The sequence below is a fragment of the Sorex fumeus genome, unplaced genomic scaffold, assembly GCF_029834395.1.
Source record: "Sorex fumeus unplaced genomic scaffold, SorFum_2.1 ptg000020l, whole genome shotgun sequence".
Classification (NCBI taxonomy): domain Eukaryota; kingdom Metazoa; phylum Chordata; class Mammalia; order Eulipotyphla; family Soricidae; genus Sorex; species Sorex fumeus.
The window spans coordinates 18,359,863-18,381,984 of NW_026606077.1; the positions used below are offsets into that span (position 1 = coordinate 18,359,863).

The 22,122-nt window shown below is 43.3% G+C and overlaps 1 protein-coding gene across 2 annotated transcripts in view; it reads right to left on the minus strand.

The window, feature by feature from the left end:
• SUGCT (succinyl-CoA:glutarate-CoA transferase) overlaps positions 1 to 22,122 on the minus strand; it is a 1,062,570-nt gene that overhangs the window by 416,960 nt on the left and 623,488 nt on the right. Inside the window, exon 14 of one of the 2 annotated variants that reach the window (XM_056113532.1) lies at positions 3,416 to 3,488. The exons of the other annotated variant lie outside the window; for it this stretch is intronic. Within the exon in view, the coding sequence (XP_055969507.1) occupies positions 3,450 to 3,488 (39 nt within the window). The 3' untranslated portion in view covers positions 3,416 to 3,449. Of the gene's footprint in view, positions 1 to 3,415; positions 3,489 to 22,122 lie in introns of those variants that run through there. 2 annotated transcript variants of the gene reach the window in all.

Below are 22,122 nucleotides of genomic sequence, written 5' to 3' on the forward strand. Positions count from 1 at the left end.
GGAGTTGTTTCCATCTCTTGGCTATTGTGAATAATGATGCGATGGACCTAGGAATAAAAGTGTCTTTTCCAAGTAGTATTTTCTTTGTTTGCGGGGGTGGGGACGTGGGGGGGGGGGGGAGTAGATTTCCAGAAGTGGAACTGCTGCTGAATTTATGCAAGTTTAATTAAAAGGTTTTTGAAAAGTGTCCATATTGTTTTTCAAACAGATTTAAGCACTCAACATTCCCACGAGCAGTAGATGAGGACTCTTTTTCCCACATAACGTTGCCAACATTAATTGTTTATGTTTCGTGTAATGTGTGCCAGTCTCACTGGTGTTATATGATATATCATTGTTGTTCTGATTTGATTTCCCCCAATAAAAGGGATGCAAAGTATTTTTTCACATGCCTACTGACCATCTGTATGTCTTCTTTGTGGAATTTTCTGTACATCTCTTTCCCACTTTTTAAATAGGGATGATTGTTTTATTCTTGCTAAGTTCTATCAGTGATTTATATATCTTGGCTATTATGTCAGATGAGTAGGGGGCATATACTTCCTCCTAGTACGTGGTGTTTTTTAATTCTGTTCATTCTTTCTTCTGTAATACAAAAGCATCTTAATTTTATGTATTCACATTTTTTTCTCCTTACTTCCATATGCTTGGCCAATGGCATTGAATCACTGGAGATGCATCTAGAATCAAAGACATGCAGGGTTCTGCTTATGTTTTCCTCATTATGATTTATGGATTCATGGCTAATATTTGGGTATTTTATTCATTTTGAATCGATTTGTGTGTGATGTAAGATAGGATTATGAGTTCATTATTTTATAAGTGATTGACCAGTTCTCCCAACACCATTTGTTAAAGTGAATTTTCTTGCTCCATTTTATGCGCTTTGTTCCTGTGTCAAAGATTATGTATGCATAAATCTGAGGATTGTCTCTGAATTCTCCATTAACTTCCATTGGTTGGAGAGTCTGTATTTAGTCCAGTACCACATTGTCTTTATTACAACAACTTTATAGTTTGAAGTTGATGGAGAATAAACCTCCCATCTTCTTTTTTTTCTAGGACTTATTAAGGATTTTATCTCTCCATATAAATTAAACAGCATTTGACCCATGCCTGTCTGTACAAAATGTCGTGGGTATGTTTATAGGGTCTGCAGTGAATCTACAGTTCCTTGGGCAATATTGCATTTTCATGATATTTACTTTCACCCTGTGTCTCCATTTACTAGTATCCTCTTCTATTTCTTTTGGTAATGTATTAGTATTTAAGGTCTTTGTTAACATAGTTCTTAGGTCCTTGATTTTTTGAAGCACAATTCTAAATTTAAAAAAGTTCCAAAAAATTCCCTCTTCTAACTCAATATTTGCATAAAGAAAAGTGTCCATGTGCAAAATGCCATGGATTATTTTGCATTGATTTTGCCACTTTTATTTATTGTTTGTTTATTATTCTAAGAGGATTTTTGTAGTCATTAGGGTTTTTTTTTTTTGCTTTTTGGGTCACACCTGGTGATGCACAGGGGTTAATCCTGGCTCATGCACTCAGGAATTATTCCTGACAGAGCTCAGGGAACCATATGGGATGCTGGAATCAAACCCAGATCATCCGCATGCAAGGCAAATGCCCTACTCGTTGTACTATCACTCCAGCCCCTAGTCATTAGGGTTTTATAAATATAGTATGTGATCTGAAAATAGTGATAGTATGACTTATTTTTCAACCTGGATGCCCTTGATAAATCTTTCTTGTTTAATTGCAATTGTAAGGACTATCAATATTATGTCAGATACTAATGAAGAGCATAGGCAGCCTTGCCTAGTGCCTGATATCAATGAAGAGGCTTTCAACTTTCAACCATTGAATACAATCTTAGTTGTGGGTTTGGGATACATTGTTTCAATTCTGTTGAGGAAAAGTTCCTTCTATTCCCATTTTATTGAATTTTTATCATGAACAGAAGATTTCCCTTTTAATACTGGATCTCAAAAGAAAGATAACATGAATGAATATTCAACTCTAATTAATTCCCAGACCTTCCTACTAGAGTCCAGGCAGCACTCTCTAGATAATTTGAGTTAGTAAGGGACTACATAACTTTGCTTCCCTTGACATGTATTAGCTAAATATCCTAGTCTTTGCACATGTATGCATTTGGCCCCCAGTGTTCTAATCCTGATCTCCAGGACTGAGTTCTCCAACTTTGAAATGTTGGCTTTTGGCCTAGGATTTATTCCATGGCTCCTAACTAAACAAAATTTCTGCACATCTACTCTCCATGTGCTTAATACTCCTACATAATTTAGGTCAATAATATAAAGGTAGATGAGTGAGCACTTGTGTATGTGCTTGTTCTGCATTTTTGGAGCTGCCCATGCAGCTGTCTGACTGAATTAAGGAGTTACCAACTGCATTCGTCAGTCCAACCAAAGCAGGAGGCTTGGTTCAGGTCATGAACAACCAGGAGGATCCCACCATGGCCCTAACCTGGAGTGAAGGAAAGCTGTGTTGCCTCTAATCCTTTAACACCACAAAAATTCAATAAAAACTAGTAAAATTACAGATACCCGAAACCACAGTTCAGGCTGTGAAAAGATGGGGTTAAGTATCATTTCGTATTTCATAAATCACTGGGTATAAACTAGATAAAAGTACTGGCTGGAGGTATAGTTCACCTGGTAGAGCACATGACTGACAAGGGTAAGGCCTGAATTCAACCCCTGGTACCACATGACCCCTGAGCACTGAAGTCAGGTCAGCATTGCTAAGAAGAGTTTCACCAGAAGCAGCTCTGATGTTCTTAAGCATTTCTTGTTGTAGTCCTTAAAAAAAAAAGCAAAAGCAAAACAAGCACATAAAAGTAGAAATGATGCTTCACTTCTGGTAGTACTGAGAAAAATGCAGTAAAAGGAGAAGATTATAGTGTAAGTTTTTAAGAGTTGAAATGTTTCCCTTTATTCTTTAATCATTATAATTGCTGAGGTGCTAGTAAAATAATATATAAAGTCTTTAATAAAAATAAAAGTAATCGTTTAGATTGGGGTCTATGAAAGTAGAGACTATTTCATTTTGTCTAGTAGTAGTAGTAGTAGTAGTAGTAGTATTCCTACAATTTAACACAGTGGAGGCATGAACTACTTTACTGACTTCTTACATACTCTACATCAGTGTTTCCAAAGTGGGCAATATTGCCCCCTAAGGAGTGGAAGAGCTGGAATGATGCAGGGGGAATAGCCTTGGGGCAATTGGCACTCTCTGTTTGTTCACTTAAGGAAGGTAGATTTCAAGAGGAGTACTAAGTGATTTTTTTCCACAGGGTTAAATGAAAATTTTATTAAGATATACATTATTCAATCATTGCCACCATAGTACCCTTATTATTCGAGGCACAATGAATTCATGCAGCTCTTTCTTCTTACTAATCCATATGTCTGTTCTGTGTGATGCTTTCACATGGGGCTGTGCAAATGTAATTTTTGAAACAATATCTGTAGAAAATAACATGTTTCAATAAGAAATTTTCTTAATTGTTTTTCAATCGATCCATGAAATACCATATAAGATGTGATAAACTCAATCTCAAAAAATATTTGGTAATGAAGTAGTGAGAAAGCTCCACAGTCTGAGCACACACATTGTATGCAGGAGCCCCTAGATGTTATTGAAGGAGAAGCACTGAGTACTGTTACTTGTGGCCTCAAAAATTTAAGAAAATTACTTTGGATAATAGATATTTATTATTGTTATTAGTAATGTTTCTTCCTTGTCGACAATCTAGAAACTAATGTCCAATTCCATTAAATAGCTTCTCCAAAGTCACAAATTTTGATTGACCCAGAATAGGCACCAATAGTTGCCCAGGAGGTCTGTTTCCAGAGGTAACTTTAATAGTCACGACTTCCATCCAAGGCCTCTCCTGCCACCAGTCAAACAGGCACTAAAAGTGAGCTGGAGGTATGGGAAAATAGGAGATTAGCATGGACAGAAACAGTAGAGACTTGGGCATTATATAGCTCTAAATCAGTGCGAGATATTCCCCACAGGTTTCGAGACAAACTGTTTCCACCCTGTTTCTCAGGATTTCCAAAATTCAAATACAGGAACCTCTACAAAATTTTGTTCTGAAATTTGGGAATACCATGATAAATATGACAAAGCCCTTAGCGTTTCGTAAGTTTATATTCTTTTTGGGCATAGGTAATATAAAACTAACAGAAATTTTTAAAAAAATCATAAAGTAATATTGCTTTCTGATTTTAAAAGAAGGATCTAGTAAGTATTCCAGGAAGTGGTGCACTGTATAGATGGGATGTGTCTTTTGCACTGAGTGACTTAGTAGAGTCAGCCATGTGAAACTCACACTTCTCAGTTGGGACCCTAAGGAAAGCACTGGAGGAATTAAAGAAAAAAGAAATAACAGAGACTCAAATTTCTCTTGAATTAGGCAGTGGCATCTGTACTATGGCATTATTTAAATGTTTTCAGCTGAGTTTAGGACAGCCAGGAATGAGAACCATGAAAAATAATATTTAAGGTAAAGAAACAGTAAGCACAAAAGTCCTTTATATGAGAGAATGAAAGAGGCTTGATATCAGGGTAACATTTGTTAAACTTCTGCTTAAAGGGGCCAGAGAAAGCAGAGGGGGAGACCTTTTCCATGTGTGTGGCTGACCCAGTTTCCATTCCAGCATCCCATGTGGTTCCCCGAGCTCACTCAGTGATTCCTGAGCACAGAACCAGGAGTAAACTCTGAACACTGCCATGTTTGGCCAACAAAACAATGAATTTATGGTTAGAATAACTCATAATTTTGTTTTGGGGGCGGGTTGGGGAGTTGGGGCCACACTCAGCGATGCTTGAGGATTACTCCTGGCTCTGCACTCAGGAATTACTCTGGGTGGTGCTCGGGGAACCCTAGTGGGTGCTGAAGATTGAACCCAGATTGGTTGCATGCAAAACAATGGCCACATCTGCTGTATTATCACTTTGGCTCCAACCCAGAGTTGTTGTTTGTAATCACATGTGATTTTCTCTTCCTATACTCAATAACAATAATTTTTTTTAAAAAATCCCAAACAATAGGGCACGGAGGGCCATGTATGTATATTTGGAAATTTCTCAGAAGATACTAAAATGCAGCTAAGTGTGTAAGCCTCGTTACCTAGTCAACTTGACTCTTTGGAGACTTTCAGTGCTAAACTCGGAGCTGTTCCTAGCAAACCAGTATAATCAACAAGCCATCTCGAAGGACGATCCACTGATCAGAAACACTGGAGAAGGCCCAGCATCCAGTTTTAGGAATTCCTCCACGTACTTCTAATGTCTTTAAATTCGAAAACCACTGTGCTAGATTAAAAGAAATTTCTACAGTATAATTAAGATTAGAGAGATTCACACTGGTTAGAAGGGGGAAGGAAGGGAGGAAGGAAGGAAGGAATTCAGTAGCATACTATCTCAGCCTTCTAAAATGAAATAAGTATTAAAGTCTTAGGGTTTGTGAAAGCAGAAGCCAGTACAAAAGCATATTTTTCTCAAGCAATACAACACATGTTTATAGTTCTTAAATAATCGGAAGAAAAATCAGCATAAGGCTCAAACTGCTGGTAAAGTCCTAAAAATAGAGTACTTTGTTCATATAAGTCTAAAAGAAAACTGTTCATAGTCAAAACATGTGTACTTGTTAGAGTTTCCTGAAAGAGTTAAAAACAAGCAAATGCTTCATCTTGCCAGCAAAGCTGCCTGAGTGCTGGAGATGGGGCAGCTAATCCATCTTCCTTTCCTCCATCCCTGCCAAACTCCAGCCGAAGCATTTGTCTCAGGTCAGACAGACAGTGAGGATAGCGGGAAGCTGAGCAAAGCCTGGGGGATGTCATACTCTGGACGTATGAGAGAGACTATGTCCCTCCAGACCCTGCTGCACACCTGAGACCAAGCAAGAAGACTCTTTTCTGGGTACTGAAACTCTGGCCCTACTTGTGAGCGCAGAGCCCAAGGTGGTGAGTGTGCAATAGGCTGAGTGGCTCCTGCCGAGACTGGCAGAGTGCAGAAGCGCCCAGCAGAGGGTTCCTGGTGCTCCTTGGGGCTCCTGATTGCTCACTGCACCAAGAGAGAGACAGCCTGCAGCTCCCACACATAGCCATGGCCTTCATCCCTCATCAGATCACATGAAGACAAAAATCAGAATATTTTAATTAAAAAATGACAAAGTCTCTGGAAAGAAAGATGGCGGCCGCACGGGAGCCTTGTGGAAAGCGGGTTTGAGCCGGGCTCGGGGGAGCGGCGGGGACCTCATGGGAAGGGGGGCTTTGTGGGCCGTCCCCCACGCCCCACCAAGGTCGCCAGCTGCCCCCCACGAGCGGCTCTCCGGCACGGCCACGGCCCCGGAGGCACAAGGACTTAGCACAGAGAACCAGCCGCTTGGAGCAGAAAAGCAAATGGACTTGTGTTGATCCGCGCCACCAAGCCTGCCCGGAGGGGGAAGGGCGTTGACCAGCCCGCCTGCTCCTCTCTGGAAAGAAAGATGGCGGCCGCACGGGAGCCTTGTGGAAAGCGGGTTTGAGCCGGGCTCGGGGGAGCGGCGGGGACCTCATGGGAAGGGGGGCTTTGTGGGCCGTCCCCCACGCCCCACCAAGGTCGCCAGCTGCCCCCCACGAGCGGCTCTCCGGCACGGCCACGGCCCCGGAGGCACAAGGACTTAGCACAGAGAACCAGCCGCTTGGAGCAGAAAAGCAAATGGACTTGTGTTGATCCGCGCCACCAAGCCTGCCCGGAGGGGGAAGGGCGTTGACCAGCCCGCCTGCTCCTCTCTGGAAAGAAAGATGGCGGCCGCACGGGAGCCTTGTGGAAAGCGGGTTTGAGCCGGGCTCGGGGGAGCGGCGGGGACCTCATGGTAAGGGGGGCTTTGTGGGCCGACCCCCACGCCCCACCAAGGTCGCCAGCTGCCCCCCACGAGCGGCTCTCCGGCACGGCCACGGCCCCGGAGGCACAAGGACTTAGCACAGAGAACCAGCCGCTTGGAGCAGAAAAGCAAATGGACTTGTGTTGATCCGCGCCACCAAGCCTGCCCGGAGGGGGAAGGGCGTTGACCAGCCCGCCTGCTCCTCTCTGGAAAGAAAGATGGCGGCCGCACGGGAGCCTTGTGGAAAGCGGGTTTGAGCCGGGCTCGGGGGAGCGGCGGGGACCTCATGGGAAGGGGGGCTTTGTGGGCCGTCCCCCACGCCCCACCAAGGTCGCCAGCTGCCCCCCACGAGCGGCTCTCCGGCACGGCCACGGCCCCGGAGGCACAAGGACTTAGCACAGAGAACCAGCCGCTTGGAGCAGAAAAGCAAATGGACTTGTGTTGATCCGCGCCACCAAGCCTGCCCGGAGGGGGAAGGGCGTTGACCAGCCCGCCCGCTCCTCTCTGGAAAGAAAGATGGCGGCCGCACGGGAGCCTTGTGGAAAGCGGGTTTGAGCCGGGCTCGGGGGAGCGGCGGGGACCTCATGGGAAGGGGGGCTTTGTGGGCCGTCCCCCACGCCCCACCAAGGTCGCCAGCTGCCCCCCACGAGCGGCTCTCCGGCACGGCCACGGCCCCGGAGGCACAAGGACTTAGCACAGAGAACCAGCCGCTTGGAGCAGAAAAGCAAATGGACTTGTGTTGATCCGCGCCACCAAGCCTGCCCGGAGGGGGAAGGGCGTTGACCAGCCCGCCCGCTCCTCTCTGGAAAGAAAGATGGCGGCCGCACGGGAGCCTTGTGGAAAGCGGGTTTGAGCCGGGCTCGGGGGAGCGGCGGGGACCTCATGGGAAGGGGGGCTTTGTGGGCCGTCCCCCACGCCCCACCAAGGTCGCCAGCTGCCCCCCACGAGCGGCTCTCCGGCACGGCCACGGCCCCGGAGGCACAAGGACTTAGCACAGAGAACCAGCCGCTTGGAGCAGAAAAGCAAATGGACTTGTGTTGATCCGCGCCACCAAGCCTGCCCGGAGGGGGAAGGGCGTTGACCAGCCCGCCTGCTCCTCTCTGGAAAGAAAGATGGCGGCCGCACGGGAGCCTTGTGGAAAGCGGGTTTGAGCCGGGCTCGGGGGAGCGGCGGGGACCTCATGGGAAGGGGGGCTTTGTGGGCCGTCCCCCACGCCCCACCAAGGTCGCCAGCTGCCCCCCACGAGCGGCTCTCCGGCACGGCCACGGCCCCGGAGGCACAAGGACTTAGCACAGAGAACCAGCCGCTTGGAGCAGAAAAGCAAATGGACTTGTGTTGATCCGCGCCACCAAGCCTGCCCGGAGGGGGAAGGGCGTTGACCAGCCCGCCTGCTCCTCTCTGGAAAGAAAGATGGCGGCCGCACGGGAGCCTTGTGGAAAGCGGGTTTGAGCCGGGCTCGGGGGAGCGGCGGGGACCTCATGGGAAGGGGGGCTTTGTGGGCCGTCCCCCACGCCCCACCAAGGTCGCCAGCTGCCCCCCACGAGCGGCTCTCCGGCACAGCCACGACTCCAGGGCACAGAAACCAATCTCTTAACTAGCTAACTTTTAATAGAAATTCTTCCAGGGTCAATAAGTAAAATAGCAGAAATTCAAAACCGCGCGGCCACTATCGCGGCCGCGCAACCTCATTTTATTCTTAAACCAAGTTGTAGAAAGCAAATCATTTCACAACGCTGTTTCAGCATGTGTGATTGGGGGGGGGGTGGGTCGTAAGCTCTAAACAATAGTTGTGCATCTTCTATCGAAATAATATATCTAGTCAAAGTAGATAGAGTATTAACTAGAACTCATCTGCCTCACAATAATTGGGAGGGGTGGGAGGTGGGGGTCTATTGGGGTTCGGGGTTAAAAATGAGTATTGGTAAAGGGAAATGTGTTCGGTATCTACATGACTGAGACCTAAACCCGAAAGCTCTGTAACTTTTCCCACAGTGATTCAATAAATAAATAAATTATATATAAAAAAAAAAATGACAAATAAATATAAGGAGATGTTGGTATCAGGAATCAAATTAACACCGAGAAAATGAAGAGAAAACATTCAAAGACATAAAAATCATGAGAAAAATGTATGTTACTAATAGAAACTCAAAGGTTTCAATCCAGGCAGGGATGGGGAGATGAGAGCCCAGGGGGGAGGCTTAGAGAGGAAAGACTCAATGAGTGATAAAACTAAAACAACTTCAGGAGAAAGAAAGATTGAAAAAGCACAATGAGACTTAAGGGGACAATAAAAAATATTTAAATAGATATGGTAGCAGCAAAAATATTATCAGACTGAAAAAACATTTTCTTCTTATTAGTTTATTCAGAAGTTAGAAGACAGAAAATGATATCTAAAAGTTATCTAAAGACTTGTAACAATCTTAAATACTGTACAGAGTTACTACAGAGGTTAAAGCACTTTCCTTGAAGGAGGCTGTGACTGTGAATTAGGTTCAAATCCCTGACATCACAGATGGTTCCCAAGCACTTCTAGGCATGATCCCAAATAATTTTTTTAAACTTATCGTTCTGTATGCAGATATTTAGGTAAGAAACTACCCACACAGCAAAGTAAAAAACTCAACAATAGATATTAGTAGACATCTCAAGAAAAAATTAAGAAATTAGTAATTAGTAATCATTAATGAGAAATAGGGCTGGAGCGATAGCACAGCGGTAGGGCGTTTGCCTTGCACGCAGCCAACATGGCCGACCTGAGTGCGATTCCTCCGCCCCTCTCGGAGAGCCCGGCAAGCTACCAAGAGTATCTCGCCCGCACGGCAGAGCCTGGCAAGCTACCTGGGATGTATTCAATATGCCAAACACAGTAACAACAAAGTCTCCAATGGAGACGTTACTGGGCCTGCTCGAGCAAATAGATGAACTACGGGAGGACAGTGACAGTGACTGAGAAATAAATACACATGAACCTTCAATATCAGTATATATGTTATTACACATAATATTAACATATGAGAATAGTAAAATGTCTATAATATCATACAATGAATGTTAAATAAGAACGTTAAATAAATGAGATATGTATTATTAGATAAAAACAATTAAACCCCAAAATTAAATTATTTCATTTATCTGGCCAGAAGAATAAAGTATGGTAGGAAAAGAAACTTTATTGTCTTTAATCCAAGTGGTAACATAAAAATAGGTATAAGATTATGAGTACTGAAAAGAAAACCATTTATATAATGGGGAATTGATTTAGCAAGTGAAGTAAATAAATGTCAAATTAAAAAATTGTATACTTTTTTCAGAAAAAAATTAAGGAAATAAATAGTAAATGTAAAGTTAATAGGTAAAAATCATACTGGGTATATTAATAGTCAAATGTGAGTGACCATGCATTTTGGTTTAAAAAAAATTACAGTAAATGTGAAAAATAAAAATAGGAATATTTAATATAGATAAATAATAAGAGAGATTACTCTTGGTTCTATTCTTAGGGATTACTCCTGAGGTAGGGAGGAGTTGGGGGAAACGTATCTGGTGCCAGGGATAGAACCTGGGTTGGCTGCATGCAAGGTAAATGCCCTACGATTATTATTGCCAGAGTCACAAGATTTTTTTAAATTTTTTTATTTTACTTCATTTTTATGAAGTAGTTCACAATATTTGACTATATTTAATATTCAAACATCAATCTCATCATCATTCCACCTTCCCACTACCATATTTGGGATGTTTCCATCCCAAACCTCAACACCTGTCCCAAAGCAGACCAAAATAATTTATTTTATATTGTTTGTAAAACTAAACTGCTGAAAATGCTCCAAAAAACTTTTAGAGGAGAGTGTGTGAAGATTGTTGTATTTCACCCAGGGACAATTAAGCTCTTCTATAATAGATTACTAATATTTTTAAGGGTTGAGCCTGTGTCAATATATATATATACATATATATATATATATGCCAAAAGCAGTAACAATAACAGGTCTCATTCCCCTGACCCTGAAAGAGCCTCCAATACGGCAGCATTGGGAGAGATGAGTAAGGAGAGGCTGCTAAAATCTCAGGGCTAAGAAAAATGGAGTCATTACTGGCACCTGCTCAACTAAATCCATGAACAACGGGATGACAGTGATATATGTGTGTGTGTAAAAATATATTTACCTCTAAGATTGGTTATCTCCTACTGTAAACCCCATCAAATGTGGTGTGCTACCTTTTGGAGTATGAGTGGTGTGAGGTATGAGATGTCCAGGATAGGTTTACTCATTGGTGTGGCTCGGCCTAAGCTTGTAGAGAGCAGCTGTGAGCATGGCGTAGGTTCAGTTGCCGGGGCTGGGTCCCTTGGGGTGGGGAGAGGCCCCACTAACCCCCTTCTGGGGTGCCCTGAATGAAACAACCTGACACAGGGTCTGGTGGCATGGCTATGGCAGTGTCATTTTATGCTGTCTTCTGGAGAGAAGGACAGTGAGTCTCTGGATTGTGGCGCTTAATAAGATTATCTGACACCAGCCAGAGGTGGCTTATGGGTGTCACTTCCAAGGTGCCAGAAATGAAGCCACAAGAATTTTTTTCTCTTTCTCTTTACTATTTTATATATAGCCCAAAGAACCAATAGGATTCCTGGGATTGAAAAATAAAATAGTGGATGTAGTTCATGGGTGATTATGTATATATATGTACATATATATAAACATATATATAAACACACATATATGTATACACACATATAATATATATACTAGATCTCACCAAAAAATTAAAGGCAAAAAATTACTAGATAACTTCTACAATATAAATTAAAAATATGAATACAATTTGAATATAAATTTTATCCTCTTGTTATAATCTCTAGTCACTACAATCTCTAAATCTCATATAATCTCTAATCATTACAATTTTTTATCATTATAATCTCTAAAGTTTCATGATGGCAACGAAGAAGCATACCTAAACCATTCAAAACTACTAGAAATAACCAGGGGTGATGGGGGGCAAGATACAGTGAACCCTATAGTTTAGGGGAGATAGGGACATCCCTGACCTTTGATATAAACGTACACTGAAATGAAGAAGAAATCAAAGAAATTCTTGTTTCCAAAGACACAAGGTGAGTGAGGAATGATATTCAGGAACAGGGAAACAGAGAACAGGCAGGCAGCTCAACAACCACTGGATATGGTACGGTCACAGGCATCAGACTCAAACCAAACCCTATGGCTGATCTGTGCTGCTCTATGCAAGGAAAGGCAGCAATGGAGACAACAGACAAGCACCTGAGGTGGAAATCCCTCTTCCTCTTCAGCGGGTTCATGACACGTACAGGCAGTGAAGAGACTGCCAACTGTCAAATCTGGGACCCACAAGTGGAGGAGCAGCTGTCACAAACATGAATCTGAACTCAGACCATGTTCTCAGCAGGGTTTCAGTCTCCCCATACCGTTCTCCCACCATAACAAAGTGGCCACAACAAGAAATTAAAAACCTATGGGAGACAGAAAAAGTAAAATAGTAATAGAGATAGTACAGCAGGTAAGGTAAGCACCTTACACATGACTAACCCAGGCTTGATCCCTGGCCCCATGTACAGTCCTCCAAGGAATAGCAGGAGTGAGCCCTGAGCACAGAGCCAGGAGTATACCCTGAACACAGTCAGGTGTGCCCTAATTCCCTACCCCACAAAACAAATAGGTGTAAAAAGCTAACAATAGACCAAAGAAGATATCGCCAATAAATAGTTTGGAAAATTGGGTAACCTGATACAAAGAATTAAATTAGATCAGTCTCTAATACCATATTGATCTAACACTTGATTTAAAATCTAAACCAAATGACTTGAACTCAGTTAGAAATAAAGATGTAGATGTAAGACCAAAACCATAAAATCAAAGAAAAAATGTCTAAGGAAAATGGATAATATACTCATTCACATTACCTGTAGATATGTGTTTAAGGACTCTAATGTTAAGAAATCAAAGCAAAAATAGCAATTTTTATCAAACTGAGAAGTTTTAGGACAGAAAATTATACTTGCTTCAAAATAAAAAGATATCCAATTGAAAGAGAAAAGACACTTGAATGTTTTATAGCAAGTAAAAGATAAATATCAACAATGTACAAATAAGTTATAAAAGTCATCAATAATATAAGAAAAAATCCTCCTTTAAAATGGCACATGATCTGAATAAAGTTCTAAGAAGATGCACAGATAGCCAACAGGTATCACTATCACTATCACTATCATCCCATTGTTCATCGATTTGCTCGAGCAGGCGCCAGTAACGCCTCCATTTGTCCCTGTCACATGCTAGTGTAGCCCGATGTCATACTGGGGGCTCTTTCAGGGTCAGGGGAATGAGGACTATCATTGTTACTGTTTTTGGCATATCGAAGCCACAGGACGCTTTCCAGGTTCTGCTAGGTTGGCAGGATACTCTCAGTAGCTTGCTGGACTCTCCGAGAGGGATGGAGGCTTTTGGGGAAGCCTCCAATCACCTTTACAGGTGTTCTCAGTCAGGCATATTTGTGGGCAGGATACTCTCGGTATCCTCCAGGGTTCTCTGAGAGCGAGAACTAGACAGTAAGAGGTCGTGCAACCACAAATGCGGCCACGTGCTTCCAGGAGCTTGGTTTTATAGTCCCTGGAACTTGACCATTGATGGGGTTACACCAGCAGTTGGTGGGTGTAACTATCTAGTTACTGGGAAATGGGGAACCTGGGTGGAGGAGGCCCAGTCCCAAACTGAACAGGCTTGGAGATCCCAGCCCCAGGTCCTGCACACCTGGGTTCCTCTGTTGGTTCCTTCATGTATGAGGTTTATCCGAGCATGTGGAGAGTGGTTCCAGCATGGCTGTGGCTGGGTCCCGGAGGTCTTCAGCTTCTAGGGCTCTGCTCAAGGTGGAGAGGGAAACTCAATCTGCCCCCTCCAAGGTGGTCCGAAGAGGAAAGACAGGCACGGGGGCAGGTAGATACAAAATAAGTTAATTATATCTTATTATAGAACATCAAATCAAAAGAAATATGAGACGATGACCTCACATATGCAAGCTATCTGAAAGACAAGAACCAACATGAGCTGGAGAAGAAATGGAGAGAAAGGACTTCTTATATTGTATTTGGTAGGACCCAAATTAAACAACCATTATGGAAAGCAATATAAGATTTTTTTTTATTTATTTATTTAATCACTGTGGGAAAAGTTACAAAGCTTTCAGGTTTAAGTCTTGGTCATGCAAGTATCAAATGTATTTCCCTTCACCAATACTTATTTTTCACCACCAAGAACCCCAATAACCCCCACAACCCTCCCAATGCCTGTGATGCAGATGAATTCTAGTTAACACTCTATCACTTTGATTAGATATTCATTGTTTCGACAAAAGATGCACCATTATTATTTAGAGTTTACACACCCAAATCAGACGTGCTGAAAAGGCATTGTGAAATAATTTGTTTTCTACAGCTGGTTACAAGAATCAAATGATGTTGCGCGGCCGCTATTGTGGCCCCGCAATTTTGGATTTCTGGTATTTTACGTATTAAGCCTGGAAGTATTTCTGCTGAGAGTCAGATAATTATGAGATTGGTTTCTGCGCTCTGGAGCCATGGCCGTGCCGGAGAGCCGCTCGTGGGGGGAAACTTGTGACTTTGGTAGGGTGTGAAGGATGAGCCGGGAACGCCCCCCTTCACATGAGGTTTCAGTCACCCCATCACGACCAGATCATACCTGGTTTTCCATAAAGCTCAGAAGCGGCTGCCATCTTTCTTTCCAGAGGGAATAAGGTGGAAGGGAGCAACACCCTTTCCCCTCCGGGTGGGCATGGTGGCATGGATTAAAGCATAGTCCATTAACTTTTCTGCAGCAAGCTGCCAGGCTCTGCATTAAGCCGCTTCGCAGCTTTGTGGAAAGCCAGGTATGACCTGGTCGTGATGGGGTGACTGAAACCCCATGGGAAGGGGGGCATTCCCGCCTCTTCCTTCACGTCCTACCGAGGTCACAAGTTGCCCCCACGAGCAGCTCTCCGTCACGGCCATGGCTCCAGAAGCACAAGGACTTAATATAAGATTTTAAAAATAAAAAAAATCATGGTTGTCCCTCTTATAGTGATTTTTATTTTGTTCTGTGATTTGGGGGCACTGGAATTGAAATTAATCACAGAAACACAAAAACACTTTTTCAAAGAGATTTGTGTATAATTGCTAATGTTTTCAGTGTTATTTATACTTGCAAACAACCTCATTGTCCACTCATGAATGGATAAAGAAGAAGCGATTATATACAAAACGGAATATTATTCAGTTATAAAAGAAATCCTGCTATTTATTTTATTTATAACTTAATAACATATATGCACAATCAAGCAAATGAACAAAGATGAACTTCTGAATCATAAGATTATTAGAGGTTAGCAGAAATAAAGGGTGAAGGATGAGCAAATTAGGACAAAGGGAACAAATGTATTTAGAAGAAATAAATTGCACTTTGAAGGCCAGAGATAGGTACATCAGCTAAGGTAAAAACCTTGCACAAGGCCACCTGGGTTCAATCTTTGGCACCCCATATGGTTCTCTAAATAATAAGCCCTGAGCACAGAGGTAGGAGTAAAAACTGAGTATAGCTTGATGTGGCCACCAAACAAAAACAAACAAACAAAAAGACTTGGACTTTCAGTGATGAGCTTGCCCTGGTATAAATATTAATTTTTATTACGCACACCTGAAACATACCTAATAGTACTATGCATCAATATACATCAATAAAGAGGAAAATTTAAAAATTTTTAAAACAGTAGCAGCTTAAATGTTTTTCATATTTATGTTGGTGACATTTGAGTGAATATAAATAAGGAAGACAAACCATACCAAATGATTTACGCTAAATCTTCCGAAACTTATCCCAACTCTCTCACTACACAAACACACACAAACACAACACACACACACGCGCGCGCACGCGCCCACACACACACACTCACACACACACACACACTTAACCACAAGTTCAATGAAGAATTCTGAAGAAAATACTAATGCAAAAAAAAAAATATGTGGTGTAGAGTGAATCTTGAACACTGATTCATTGATTCTAGTGATTGAGATTGAATTTAAAATACAGCCATTTGAAGGCCCCTCTAAGGCAATAGGCACTGAAAGCTGCTCCTGGGCCAGAAAGAACACCTGTGGTTTTAGAAGTGTGCTAGAAGTGGGATTGGAACTGTAACCCAGAATCTGTGCCAATGCGGGGCCCCTCCCCAACCAGGTACACTGGAAGCAGGGATGTGGCCTCAGGCCTGTAGCCCCTCACTCAGCCTCCAATTAATTTCCCCTTTCTTAGTGCACAGGACCCGTATCTCAGCCTCCTTCACTTAATTATTATAAGGGCAGCTGGATACCAACAACATTAGGCTAATAGCCTGCTACCTTATTTCAATCAAAATAACCCCCCTTCCACTCACCAAAATAATGGTGAACAAAATAATCTGTACAATCCCAATATAAAAGAACACATCCTCTGAATCAGCACTAGTGACCCTACATAGTCGTACAGGAGCACCAAAGAGGAAGGTATCCTTGAAGGGGAAAGAGGAGACCACCATCGACAGCTCATCCAGAGTCCTCCCTGGCAATAAGGATATGATAGAGAACTTGAGGAACCCACCTCCATACTACCACAGCAACAGGAAGAAACAGCTCACATCCCTATCCACGAGGAGTGGATGAAGTGTTGAAACCTCAACAGGGAATATCCACAAATATGATCTCTCCAATAAAGAATTCAGAGATGATATGTTATGGATGTTAAATGAGTTCAAAGAAACTGTGGAACGGATATCTAGTAAATTAGAGGATATGAAAGAAACAGTGGAACAGATAGCCAATAAAACACAGGAAGAAAGTGAGAGCAGAAATAAGAAAGCTACAAACAGAAGTGTCACTAATAAAAGAATTCGGTAGATGAAATTAAAAACTAAGTAGGTGTCCTCAACAGTAGAATGACAATAGCAAAGACAGAATCAGTGAGCTTAAGGATTAGCTGCAGAAAGCATACAGGCAACAACAGTTGATGGAAAAATACCTCAAAATTGTGCGAGGATGAATAGGAGATGAATTCAAGAGGAAGAACATAAGAATTATCGGAGTACCAGGACAGGAAGGCAACCCCAATGAAGTAGAGATTATTGCTGAGAAGTCCCCAAAGCTGGAGAATTCAAGCATCAAGATCCAAGAAACCCGAAGGGTACAAGCTAAAAGAAACCCTAATAAAAAGACTTCAATATATATCCTAATCAGAATGATGAATAACACAGATAGAGACACTGTACTGCAAGCAGCAATGTCAAAGAAGGAAATCACATACAAAGGAGCATCCTTTATACTTATAGCAGACTCATCAGAGGAAACTATCTGAGCCTGAAGACAGTGGGGGAATATAAGGATAAAGGCCCTCCCGTTGTTCATCGATTTGCTCAAGCGGGCCCAGTAACATCTCCATTGGAGATTTTGTTGTTACTGTGTTTGGCATATCGAATACATCACGAGTGGCTTGCCAGGCTCTGCCGTGTGGGCGAGATACTCTCGGTAGCTTGCCGGGCTCTCCGAGAGGGGCGGAGGAATCGAACTCGGGTTGGCCATATTGTCTGCGTGCAAGGCAAACGCTCTACCGCTGTGCTATCGCTCCAGCCCCAGGGGTACTTATATGGCAGTGCGAGGGGGAATATAGTAAAAAAAAAACAACTCAATGAAACGAATGCCTCACCAAGAATACTTTATCCAGCTGGACTCTCACTCAGACTTGAAGGAACGATATACTACTTCAAGGACAAACAACAGTTCAGGAATTTTATAGACTCAAAACCAATCTTAAAATGACTGAAGGGGCAACTGTAAGACAAGACAAATCCAACAAACACACACACACAAAAACTTCTACAGAAAGAATGCACAAAACCCTATGACAATAATCTCTCTCATAGTCAATGGCCTAAATGTACCAATTAAGAGACACAGAGTGGCAAAATGGAATGAAACAACTGAATTCAACATACTGCTGCCTATAAGACATGTGAACAGTAGGAACAAAGACAGACCGAATGTCAAAGGATGGAAAACAATTCTTCAAGAAAACAACTCCCCAATAAAAGCCAGGGTGGCCATACAAGTATCAGACAATACAGATTTCAGGCTGAAACCAGTTAAAAGGAACAGTGAAGGTCATTTCTTAACAATAAAGTGATATGTACATCTGGAAGAAATTACACTCCTAAACATATACGCACCCAATGAAGGGTCAGCAAAATATTAAAACAACTGCTAATAGACTTCAAGGAGGACATGGGTAGCAAAACACCAGTCATTGGAGACTTTAATACTGCCTTGTCACCTCTTGATAGATCAATGACACTAAAACTCAGCAAGGACGTACTGGCTCTGAAAGAAGAAATGAAGCTGCAGAAAGCATACAGGCAGCCAAATTAAATCATATCAATAAAAGAAAATATTGAAAACCATATGATCATATCGATAATGTAGAGAAAGCATTTGACAAGATGTGGCACCCATTCCTGATGAAAATTCTCAAGAAAACGGGAATTGAGAATTGAAGGGACTTTCCTCAATACAGTTAAAGCCATCTACCACAAGCCCACAGCAAGCATTATTCTCAATGGGGAAAAACTAAAAGCCTTCACTCTAAGATCAGGGACAAGACAAGGTTGCCCACTCTTACCACTTGCCATTGCAATTAGGCAAGATAAAGATATCAAAGGGATATACACAATAACCTTTCAGTATCTGTACTGCAAAGCACAAAGCCCAAAAGGTGGGGGGGAGAGAGGAGAGAGAGGAGGAGGAGGAGGAGGAGGAGGAAGAAGAAGGAAGAGGAGGAGGAAGAAGGAGGAGGAGAAGGAGAAAGGAGGAGGAGGAGGAGGAGGAGGAGAAGAAGAAGAAGAAGAAGAAGAAGAAGAAGAAGAAGAAGAAGAAGAAGAAGAAGAAGAAGGAGGGAGGAAGAGGAGGGGAGGAGGAGGAGGGGGAGGAGGAGGGGGGAGGAGGAGAAGGAGAAAGGAGGAGGAGGAGGAGGAGAAGGAGGAGGAGGAGGAGGAGGAGGAGGAGGAGGAGGAGGAGAAGAAGAAGAAGAAGAAGAAGAAGAAGAAGAAGAAGAAGAAGAAGAAGAAGAAGAAGAAGAAGAAGAAGAAGAAGAAGGGAAAGGGAGGAGGAGGGGGGGAGGAGGAGGGGGGAGGAGGAAAGGGGATGAGGAGAGGGGAGGAGGAGACAGCTGGTGGTGGAGAAGGTAAGGTAATGGAAGGGAACCTGGGTACAATGGTGCTGGGAAATGTAAACTGGCGGAGGATCTGAACACCATATGACTGAAACCTAATCATGAACAGCTTTGTAAGGGTCTGGTCTATCTCACAATAATTCAATTGAAAAATAAATTAATAAATAAATTTTTAAATTTTTAAATTAAAAACTAATTAAAATAAATTACAGCCACTGAATTAATAGATCAATTGCATAGCTCTGAAATTCAGTTTCTATCTCTAAACATTGAGTATGCCAACTTAACTGCCCAGAACATTGTGAAAATTTAATGAGATAGTTTGTAGGAGCAGTTTCTACATTCTTAATCACTTAACTTCCCGTTAGTCGTCGATTTGCTCGAGCGGGCGCCAGTAATATCTCCATCTGTCCCTGTCGCGTGCTAGTGTAGCCCAATGGCATCTGTTCGCTCCGGGAACATGAAGGGTCTCAAACCGATCGTTCATGATCTTGACGAAGAAGTCTGATCATCTGGAAGGTGGGCGGCCACGAGGTCTTTTGACATCCCGTGGAATCCAGTCGGTAACAGCTCTAGTCCAGCGGTCGACTTTAAATCTCATTACGTGACCAGCCCATCTGATTTTGGACACCTTGGCATATGAGACAGCGTCCCTGATTCTTGATCGTCGACGGATGTCAGAACTCTGGATTCTCTCTCTCATTTGAGTGAAACGTGATATTCCAAGCATAGCTCTTTCTATTCTTCTTTGGGAGACCTGAATAGCGTTCTCATCTTGTTTGCGTAGGGCCCAGTTCTCTGAGGCATATGTTAATGCAGTAAGAACAGTGGAATCAAAGAGATGTGCCCAGAGCCGGAGGTTCTTCGTCCTCTTAGCTATTTCTTCAACGTTCTTGAAGGCGCTCCAAGCCGCTCTCTTCCTCCTGCGCAGCTCGGGTGCCAGGTCATTTGTCATGTTGACCTCTCAACCTAGGTACACATAGCTGTTGCATTCGGAGATGGTCATTCCATTGAGAGCAAATGGGGCGTCAGGAACAAGGCTGTTTCTCATAAACATTGTCTTCGTAAGATTCAGCTGTAGTCCTACCTTTCCACACTCACGGTCAATGTCGGCCAGCATTTGTGCCGCTTGGCTGATGTTTGGTGTTATTAAAACAATGTCATCAGCAAAGCGGAGGTGGTGTAGTTGCCGACCATCTATCTTCACTCCCATTCCTTCTCATTCCAGTCGTCGCATGATGTTCTCGAGGGTGGCACTGAAGAGTTTCAGTGAAATGGTATCACCCTGCCGCACCCCTCTCTTGACATCAACGATCACTTCTTTGTAGAATGGTGAGATCCTGGTAGTGAATCCGCAATACAGCTCACGGAGGATCCTGATGTATTGGGCTTGAATGCCCTGATTGGCTAGGGCTTCAATGACCGCTTCCGTCTCCACAGAGTCAAAGGCCTTGTTTAAATCAATGAACGTTAAACAGAGCGGCATCTTGAACTCCCGAGAAACCTCAATGAGCTTGGTTATTGTGTGGATATGGTCGAATCCTTTGCGGAACCCTGCTTGCTCGCATGGTTGTCCTTCATCTAGTGTTCTGCCAATCCTATTTAGGATGACTCGAGTGAACAACTTGTAGATGACAGACAATAGGCAGATCGGGCGATAGTTGCCAATGTCATGGATGTCTCCCTTCTTGAATAGTAGTACGTTCCTGCTGGTTTTCCATTGGGATGGAACCTTGCATTCAGACAGGTAGCGAGTGAAGAGCCGAGCCAGTGTATTGATGAGTACTGACGGCAGGTTCTTCAGGTGTTCAGGTCTGACCTTGTCTGGGCCAGGTGCTGTTTGTTTCTTTACCAACGAAATGGCGTGTCGGATTTCGGAAGGGAGAACGTTGGGAACGACATATCCATCCTGTGGAATTTGGTATGTCGGCAAGTAGACATGGCTATCGAAGAGATTTGAGTAGAAGTCATGGATAATCTTCTCCATTGCCGTTCTGGAGGATGTGATGGATCCATCAGGACGTTGGAGGGCAGACATCTTGGTCTTATAGTTGGCGAAGGACAGGCGGGCGTTACGAATAGTTTTCCCGGCTTCTGCCACATCTACCAGCACTTCTGCTCTTCTCTCTTTGAGGTCTTCCTTGATCGCATCTCTGCACTGCTTTGCGAGCTCAGACGTTAGCTTGTGGTTGCCTGAGGCATGCGCCAAACCACGCTGGTGAATTAGCTCAAGAGTTTTCGAAGATAGGCTTTTTTTGTGGCTATCTCTCTCTTGGAGTTCCTCGCACATTCATGGAGGTGCTGAACCAGTCGATCGTATTCCTCGTCAATGTTGTCAACAATGGCATCTTCCCATGTTGCCGCAATAGTACCAAAGAGTTCCCAGTTGGTGGTCATTCTGGGAGTTCTCTTTTTGAACTTTGCAGCCCTGTCTCCCCGCTCTGTGAAGTAGAATTTTGCACGAAGGAGATGGTGGTCCGATCCCGTTTGAAATTTTGGGACAACAGCGACATCAATCAGGCAAAACTGTCCATTGAATATGATGTGGTCTATTTCGTTGTGGAATCGTCCACCGGGAGACTCCCATGTCCATCGTTTAGATTCTGCCTTCTGGAACTGTGAGTTACCATGAATGGTCTTGGTCGACATGATGAACTCAGACAGTCTCTCACCCTGTTCGTTCCATTCTAGGCCATGGGTCCCGATGTGAAGTTCTTCTGCTGATCTTCTCTGTCCTATCTTGGCATTAAAATCACCCACAATGATCTTGTAGAAGGTATGGTCTTCTTTATAGAACTTCTCTAGCTCCATGTAGAACTTCTCGATTTCTCTTTCATCATAATGAGATGTTGGTGCGTAGACAACGAAGATAGAAACTGCAGGCAGTGAGTCACATCTATTCAAATGTAAACATCCGATTCGGGTTGTTAGGCATTCGAA